General features: G+C 42.1%; 1 protein-coding gene across 1 annotated transcript; it reads left to right on the top strand.

Annotated features, from left to right (window-relative positions):
- The first annotated feature begins 536 nt into the window (after positions 1-536).
- mtnr1al (melatonin receptor type 1A like) lies at positions 537-5,687 on the top strand. The gene is made up of 2 exons (XM_021583307.2): positions 537-877; positions 4,483-5,687. The coding sequence occupies exons 1-2, from the start codon at positions 568-570 to the stop codon at positions 5,283-5,285; spliced, it is 1,113 nt and encodes a 370-aa protein (XP_021438982.1). The 5' UTR covers positions 537-567; the 3' UTR covers positions 5,286-5,687.
- The last annotated feature ends 3,743 nt before the right edge of the window (positions 5,688-9,430 follow it).

The following is a 9,430-nucleotide window of genomic DNA, read 5'->3' as shown; positions in this document are numbered from 1 at the left end:
GAGCCCAACATCAGCAGCATCATCATCATCATCTGAAAACGAAGGCGAGGAAAGCAGAGACTTTCTCACGCACAGGAGTGACAGGAGAAAAGACAACACCGACGCTAAAGCGGAGATACGGAACGGAAGGCATAACTATTGCGCCCCACCGGATTGATAGGGAGGAAGTGGGGATACAAACCGCTCGAGGTGGGAAGGGTGTGGGAAAGTTTTGCTGTGCGCGCAGCAGCAAGATCATTTGATGAATGAAGGATTAAAGACTCCAGATGAATGATGAATGAGGTTTATGAATACTTTGTAGAGATTGACTGGTTCTGTCACACAATTTTGCCAATGTGAGAGATTTCAATTACCTCTGCATGCATTGACTATTTGCCTACCCATTAATAAGCTGTTGTTCCGAGTTTAATAATAATAATAATTTGCTAAAATATATATATTTTTGTTCTAATATTTTCTTCTCATTATACGTTACAATTAAATCTGCTATGATTCCATTTCAAATCAAAGTAGAAGAAGACAACATTCTTCTTTAAAAAGATTAGTTATCGGGAAAAAAAATAACAAATGACTTTCGTGCATTCACTGACTGGAAAGACATACAACTTAAACTCAATGCAAGTCGTCATTGAACGGACAAGGACCATGCAGGACATACTGTCCCTGACGTTAAAGGATGAAGTGAGGATGGTTGAAGATACCGTGGCCCCTAGAAACTCTTCTTCACAAGGGGATGGCAGGGACACAGAGGGGCATCCTTATCCGCTGGTGGTCACTCTACTGGCAACAGTCCTGATCCTAACTATTGTGGTAGACATTCTGGGGAACCTGTTGGTCATCTTGTCTGTCTTCAGGAACAGGAAGCTCAGGAAAGCAGGTAATAACCTATTGCAAGTAGCCACCCAGTCTGTTATTTTCTGTGTTGTTAGTAGTACTATTTTACTGAGGTATCTGTGTTGTTAGTAGTACTGCAGTACTGTGGTATGTGTTGTTAGTAGTACTACAGTACTGTGGTATGTGTTGTTAGTAGTACTGCAGTACTGTGGTATGTGTTGTTAGTAGTACTACAGTACTGAGTTATATGTGTCGTTGGACAATTACATTTGCAATTGTGATATTATGTCATGCCTTCAGAAGTGCTCATCTCCGTTTCTGATCAATTTGGCCTCAACCCAGTTGTCTCATTCCAATTCACAACAGAAGCTTCCTGCGTAACTTCATCCAGTTATATTTTCCTGAGCATCATGTCCCACAGAGAGGACTGTAAACTGAAAACAAATACAGTAGAAGAGTTTATTATATTTATATGGATACAGTATCCAGTGTTCATATGTAACAGTATAACTTTAGACCGTCCCCTCGCCCATACCCGGGCTCGAACCAGGAACCCTCTGCACACATCAACAACAGTCACCCACAAAGCATCGTTACCCATCGCTCCACAAAAGCCGCGGCCCTTGCAGAGCAAGGGGAACCACTACTTCAAGGTCTCGAAGCGAGTGACGTCACCGATTGAAACGCTATTAGCGCGCACCACCGCTAACTAGCTAGCCGTGTCACATCCGTTACATCAGCACCAACCGCTAACTAGCTAGCCGTGTCACATCCGTTACATCAGCACCACTGCTAACTAGCTAGCCGTGTCACATCCGTTACATCAGCACCACCGCTAACTAGCTAGCCGTGTCACATCCGTTACATCAGCACCAACCGCTAACTAGCTAGCCGTGTCACATCCATTACATCAGCACCACCGCTAACTAGCTAACCGTGTCACATCCGTTACATCAGCACCACCGCTAACTAGCTAGCCGTGTCACATCCGTTACACATATCCTTTCTTCAACTGATTTGAAAAGCAGAGAGTATTTTGTTTCGGTTTCGGCCACAAGTTGTCAGACAGGAACACTGTTGTCGCTACGTTTCGACCCCTTTCACCAGTGCAGTTACTGCAGGCATAGAGGACATCCTGGTTGTGCTACTCCGTAACTGTGCCAGATCATCAGCTGCAGGCCACCCATCACGACGTGTCACGACGTGTCACAATTCAATTTACTTCCTGAAGTGAGCGATCCCTAATGACTACTGATTTATTTAACCTTTATTTAACTAGGCAAGTGAGTGAAGAACAAATTATTATTTACAATGATGTCCTACACCGGCCAAAACCCGTACGACACTGGGCCAATTGTGCTCCGCCCTATGGGACTCCCGATCACGGCCCGGTTGTGATACTGCCTGGACTCGATCCAGAGTGTCTGTAGTGTCGCAACTAGCACTGAGATGCAGTGCCTTAGACTGCTGTTTAACTGTACAGCACATCTGTGAATGAATGCATCAATGAGATGAGTTGGCTATTCAGTGTGAACTATGGCGAGGCAGAGATATGATGATGCATTACTTCTGTAAAAATCGTGCTCTTTCTTGCACCGGGGGACATGAATCCACCTACCAAGCTAAACATCTATGTAGCCCTCAGCTGCTCTGAGTACACTGTAGATGTCCACGTTGGGGGTTAATTTACTCAGTTTTCAATTCAGGGTATAGGATTTCAAAATTCAGGCTCCTATGTAGGTGTCACCTCAATGAAAGTCCTGTTTTCTGCAAGCATATCTCACGGCTCTAGAGAGACATTTTAAATTATCGAGACAATAAGGCTGTGTTCATACAGGCAGCCCAATGCTGTTCTTTAGCCACTAATTGGCCTTTTGACCAATCAGATCTTTCGAAAATAAAAAAAATCAGAATTGGGCTGCCTGTGTAAACATAGCCTAAGATACGAACTGCCTAGACACACTATACATTGAAAAGTTGTAGTGGAGAGGGAGGCTATTTCAGGGAGTTCTACCCCCTTGTTTGATAACCTTATTAAATACACCTCACTCTTTTCTCCTCTCCCTCCCCTCTCCCTATCTTCCTCTTCCTCCCCTCTCCATATCCTCATCTTCCTCCCCTCTCATCTTCCTCTTCCTCCCCTCTCCTTATCCTCATCTTCCTCCCATCTACTTTCCTGCTTGGCCTTGTCACAGGTAATTACTTGATTATTAGTAAAGTTCTGTCAAAGACAATCATGTAAAGACAATCGTGCATCGTCTCTCGGGGTAGATTCACTGGCAGCCTTTGCAGAAGAGAGAGAGAGAGAGAGAGAGACAAAGAGAGAGGAGAAAGAGAGAGAGGAGAGAGAGAGAGAGAGGAGAAAGAGAGAGAGATGAGAAAGAGAGAGAGATGAGAAAGAGAGAGAGAGGAGAAAGAGAGAGAGATGAGAAAGAGAGAGGAGAAAGAGAGAGAGAGGAGAAAGAGAGAGAGGAGAAAGAAAGAGAGAGGTGAAAGAGACAGAGGAGAAAGAGAGAGAGAGGAGAAAGAGAGAGGGAGGAAAAAGAGAGAGAGAGAGAGAAAGAGAGGAGAAAGAGAGAAAGAGAGAGAGGAGAAAGAGAGAGAGAAAGAGAAAGAGAGAGAGGAGAAAGAGAGGAGAAAGAGAAAGAGAGAGAAGAAAGAGAGAAAGAGAGAGAAAGAGAAAGAGTGAGAGAGAGAGAGAGGAGAAAGAGAGAGAGAGGAGAAAGAGAGAGAAAGAGAGAGAGAGGAGAAAGAGAGAGAGAGGAGAAATAGTGAATGTGTGGATTTGTATGAATACCAACCCCATCTATCAGGACACTGATATTACTATCTGACTGGAAGCAATGATTCAACTCATTAGACTCCGGTTCAAGTCAGATCGTGTGTCTGACTCCAGGGGCTATTCAACTCATTAGACTCCGGTTCAAGTGTGTCTGACTCCAGGGGCTATTCAACTCACAACGTGTAAATGTCATGTTTATGTTTTATGTTATTGCACACGTGGATGGGATGCTGTAAATTAAATCAATGAATGAAATAATCTAGCATGCAAGCACTAGCTGATGCTGAAATCCTGGGGGTCTTCATTAACTATTTACAATTATTATCATGTAGTTTTAACACACAAGTCAGTATGAGAATTAACAAGGATCCTCAAATCCCCTGGTCTTTCCCTATGTACTGTACATACTAATGGGAGTTTTAGGAGGGTTTGGCAAGACAGGAATGATAACAGGGTCTTAAGGATATACCCTTAGAAAAATGAACTATAGTTAATTTGGAGCAACCAGTACATATTAGATAGGGTTGGATTATTTTCCAATAATTATTAGATTTATTACGTTTTGGTGATATTGAATGGTTTTACAAAGAGGATGGGAGACCTTGAACTTCTACTAATGAATGGTCACAGAACAGAGCAAAATGGACTATTTAATCTGAGGTATCCTCTGCCCCATAGGAAATGCCTGCGTGTGGTGAGTTTGGCTCTGACAGACCTTGTGGGTGGAAATGTATCAATATTTAATTGTTTTAATTCTGTTTTTTAGATTATAAATGAATATATTTACAAATTAAAAATGGCAGCCCTTGAAAACTGTCCTAACACTCTGAAGATCCTTCCAATCTTATGCACTCTCTGCCCCATAGGAAATGCCTTTGTGGTGAGTTTGGCTCTGGCCGACCTGGTGGTGGCGATCTACCCTTACCCTCTGGTTCTGACAGCTATCTTTCACAACGGCTGGATCGCCGGGTACATCCACTGCCAGATCAGCGGCTTCCTGATGGGCCTGAGTGTCATCGGCTCCATCTTCAACATCACCGGCATCGCCATCAACCGCTACTGCTACATATGTCACAACCTGAAGTACGACAAGCTCTTCTCCAACCAGAACACCGTGTGTTACGTCATCCTGGTGTGGTCGCTGACTGTGTTGGCCATCGTGCCCAACTGGTTTATGGAGTCTCTGCAGTACGACCCGAGGGTCTACTCGTGTACCTTCGCCCAGTCGGTTAGTTCCTTGTACACCATCACCGTGGTCGTGGTTCACTTCATCCTCCCCATCAGTATCGTCACATACTGCTACCTGAGGATCTGGATCCTGGTCTTACAGGTGAGGAGACGGGTGAAACCGGACACGAGGCCCAAGATCAAACCACACGACTTCCGTATCTTCCTGACTATGTTTGTGGTGTTTGTGTTGTTCGCTGTCTGCTGGGCTCCGCTGAACTTCATTGGGCTGGCGGTGGCTATCAACCCCAGACTGGGAGTGAATATCCCTGAGTGGCTCTTCACAGCCAGCTACTTCATGGCCTATTTCAACAGCTGCCTCAACGCAGTCATCTACGGAGTGCTCAACCATAACTTCAGAAAGGAGTACAAAAGGATAGTTCTAATCATTTTCAAGTTCCACTGCAGAGGGTTCGCTAGGGCTTCGGAACTGCACTGCTGAGGGTTCTGTAGGGTTCTGGAACAGCACTGCTGAGGGTTCCGTAGGGTTCTGGAACAGCACTGCTGAGGGTTCTGGAAGGTTCCGTAGGATTCTGGAACAGCGCGGTTGAGAGTTCCATTGGGTTCTCTGACAGGTAAGACTGAGACTAAAACACTGTGCCAGGATGGGGGATGAGTCAAATGATGATGTCTTGGTCAAAGTCAGAGCTGTTGGCAATGTCACAATCATCTGTCAGCAAGCTTTGAGTTACAAATTCTGAAACTTTGGGTTTGATCTCACACCTTTTCCATGGGTTGTCTATCTTGCATTTTCCCTGGAAGCGTTTTAGTATGCATCTGAGTGTAATGAAAAGTTGAATGCCAATCTGTTGAAGTACATTGTTTGGTCATGATGTAAATCAACATCGTTTTACTGCACAACTCAATTCAAATATATTTTCAGATGTATTTCATAAGCAATAAAAAAAATAATTAATTTAAAAAAAATTATAGATACAGTTGAGGTCGGAAGTTTACATACACTTAGGTTGAAGTCATTCAAACTTGTTTTTCAACCACTCCACAAATTTATTGTTAACGAACTATAGTTTTGGCAAGTCGGTTAGAACATCTACTTTGTGCATGCCACAAGTAATTTGTCCAACAATTGTTTACACAGATTATTTCACTTATATTTCACTGTATCACAATTCCAGTGGGTTAGAAGTTTACACACACTAAGTTGACTGTGCCTTTAAACAGCCTGGAAAATTCCAGAAAATGATGTCATGGCTTTAGAAGCTTCTGATCGGCTAAGTGGCATGATTTGAGTCAATTGGAGGTGTACCTGTGGATGTATTTCAAGGCCTACCTTCAAACTCAGTGCTTCTTTGCTTGACATCATGGGAAAATCAAAATAAATAAGCCTATACCTCAGAAAATAAATTGTAGACCACCACAAGTCTGGTTCATCCTTGGGAGCAATTTCCAAATGCCTGAAGTTACCACGTTCATCTGTACAAACAATAGTAAGCAAGTATAATCACCATGGGACCACGCAGCCGTCATACCGCTCAGGAAGGAGACGCGTTCCGTCTCCTAGAGATGAATGTACTTTAGCAAGAAAAGTGCAAATCAATCCCAGAACAACAGCAAAGGACCATGTGAAGATGCTGGAGGAAACAGGTACAAGAGAATCTATATCCACAGTAAAACAAGTCTTATATCGACATAACCTGAAAGGCCGCTCAGCAAGGAAGAAGCCACTGCTCCAAAACCGCCATAAAAAAGCCAGACTACGGTTTGCAACTGTACATGGGGACAAAGATCATACTTTTTGGAGAAATGTCCTCTGGTCTGATGAAACAAAAACATAACTGTTTTGCCATAATGACCATCGTTATGCTTGGAGGAAAAAGGGTGATGCTTGCAAGCCGAAAAACACCATCCCAACCGTGAAGCACGGGGGTGCCAGCATCATGTTGTGGGGGTGTTTTGCTGCAGGAGGGACTGGTGCACTTCATAAAATAGAATGGCATCATGAGGAAGGGAAATGATGTGGATATATTGAAGCAACATCTCAAGACCTCAGTCAGGAAGTTAATGCTTGGTCGCAAATGCGTCTTCCAAATGGACAATGATCCCAAGCATATTTATATTTATTGCCTCAACTCCCTTATCTTATCCCTCATTTGCACTCAGACTTTTTTTTGTTTTCTTTTGTTCTATTGTATTATTGACTATGTTTTATTTATTCCATGTGTAACAACTCTGCGTTGTTGTATTTGTCGAATTGCTATGCTTTATCTTGGCCAGGTCGCAGTTGCAAATGAGAACATGTTCTCAACTAGCCTACCTGGTTAAATAAAGGTGAAATATATATATATATATATTTTAAAATATTCCCAAGTTGTAGGAAAACGGTTTAAGGACCACAAAGTCAATGTATTGGATTGGCCATCACAAAGCCCTGACCTCAATCCCATAAAAAATTTGAGGGCAGAACTGAAAAAGCGTATGCGAGCAAGGAGGCCTACAAACCTGACTCAGTTACACCAGCTCTGTAAGGAGCAATGGGCCAGATTTCACCCAACTTATTGTGGGAAGCTTGTGGAAGGCTACCCGAAACGTTTGACCCAAGTTCAACAATTTAAAGGCAATGCTACCAAATACTAATTGAGTGTATGCAAACTTCTGACCCACTGGGAATGTGATGAAAGAAATACAAGCTGAAATAAATCATTCTCTCTACTATTATTCTGACATTTCACATTCTTAATATAAAGTGGTGATCCTAACTGACCTAAAACATGGAATTTTTACTAGGATTAAATGTCATGAATTGTGAAAACTGAGTTTAAATGTATTTGGCTAAGGTGTATGTAAACTTCCCACTTCAACTGTATTTGATGCGTCACAATACTTCATTATAAGGTCCAATGAGACTGGTAACGTGGGATGGGAATATCAATTGGCCAATTAGCTGCAACTACCCAATCCTAGGTCCAACACAATTTGTTTTACTTGTTTAATTCAAATAATAAAATATAAGGACACAATTAAGGAAATGTTTAGTTTTTTCATAGTTGTTAAAAACAGCCAATGAAGAAATGAGTAAGGATCGATGCTGGAGACGAGAAGCAGGTACAGGGAGGGAACATTTAATGAAACAACGGACATGAAACAGAACAGGAACAGCGTCTGGACAGGGGTAGAAATAACGACATCAATGCCCACACAGGGAACAAACTTAGGAGCAGACAGAAATAGAGGGGGTAATCAACAATGTAATGGAGTCCAGGTGATAATGGTTATTTATAATGGATATTTGACTCTGTCCATTAAACGAAAGGTAAGGTGCACATGTTTAGAATGGTGTTTTCCCAACAAATTGCATTTTGAAACATTCTCGCTCAGGCCTACCGCCGTGTGTACATTGTTGCGCATAAATATGACGAAATAATACTTGATCAACATTTTAAACTAAACTGTCTGATTTGTTCCATCAGTTTTATTCATTAAGAGCGCATACCTCCACTACACTACTTTATACGCATTGTGGGGATTAAGAAGTGAGTATACGAAATGATTGAATGTTTACATCTATTGTTTACGTATCAGGCATACATATTTGTTTACATATCATTGTTTTGTGACGTATCACGTGTATATGTCTGTCCTGTGAGTTATTTGAATGTCCTGGGTAGCTTGGTGAAAAATATGATTATGAGAATGTACCATTTTTTTTCCCGCAAATGATCATAAAAATCATAAAGATGATGGAGAATGGTATTTATGACTTTAATACGTTTGATGAGAACATTTTGTGTCTAAGATAATTCAAATCAGTTTTTAATAAAGATGTCTTGTGGATGTGCTGTTGTTGTTTTTCTTCTTCTCTAGCTTTATATGCATTCGGAAAGTGTTCAGACCTCTTGACTTTTTCCACATTTTGTTACGTTACAGCCTTATTCTAAAATGTATAAATATTTTTTTTTCTCATCGATCTACACACAGTGCCCCATAATGACATCACAATACCCCATAATAACAAAGAGAAAACCGGTTTTTAGATTTTTTAGGGGCAAATTTATAACAAATAATAACAGAAAAACCTTATTTACATAAGTATTCAGACCCTTGGCTATGAGACTCGAAATTGAGCTCAGGTGCATCCTGTTTCCGTTGATCATCCTTGAGATGTTTATACAACTTGATTGGAGTCCACCTGTGGTACATTCAATTGATTGGACATGATTTGGAAAGGCACACACCTGTCTATATAAGGTCCCACAGTTGACAGTGCATGTTAGAGCAAAAACCAAGTTATGAGCTCAAAGGAATTGTCCGTAGAGCCCCGAAACAGGACTGTGTCGAGGCACAGATCTGGGGAAGGGTCCCAAAAATGTTCTGCAGCATTGAAGGTCCCAAAGAACAAAGTTGCCTCCATCATTCTTAAATGATAGAAGTTTGAACCACCAAGACTCTTCCCAGAGCAGGCCGCCCGGCCAAACTGATCAATCGGGAGAAGAGCCTCGGTCAAGGAGATGACCAAGAACCCGATGGTCACTCTGACAGAGTTCCAGAGTTCCTCGGTGGAGATGGGAGAACCTTCCAGAAGGTCAACCATCTCTGCAGCAATCCACCAATCAGGTCTTTATGGTAGAG

Source organism: Oncorhynchus mykiss, chromosome 31 (genome assembly GCF_013265735.2).
Source record: "Oncorhynchus mykiss isolate Arlee chromosome 31, USDA_OmykA_1.1, whole genome shotgun sequence".
NCBI classification, from domain to species: Eukaryota; Metazoa; Chordata; class Actinopteri; order Salmoniformes; family Salmonidae; genus Oncorhynchus; species Oncorhynchus mykiss.
This window is presented reverse-complemented; position numbering and strand designations above follow the sequence as displayed.

Coding starts and splice junctions, on each gene's coding strand:
- mtnr1al (XM_021583307.2), top strand. CDS start 568: ATGACTTTCGTGCATTCACTGACTGGAAAGACATACAACTTAAACTCA. Junction 878..4,482: donor CAGGAAGCTCAGGAAAGCAG/GTAATAACCTAT, acceptor TCTGCCCCATAG/GAAATGCCTTTGTGGTGAGT.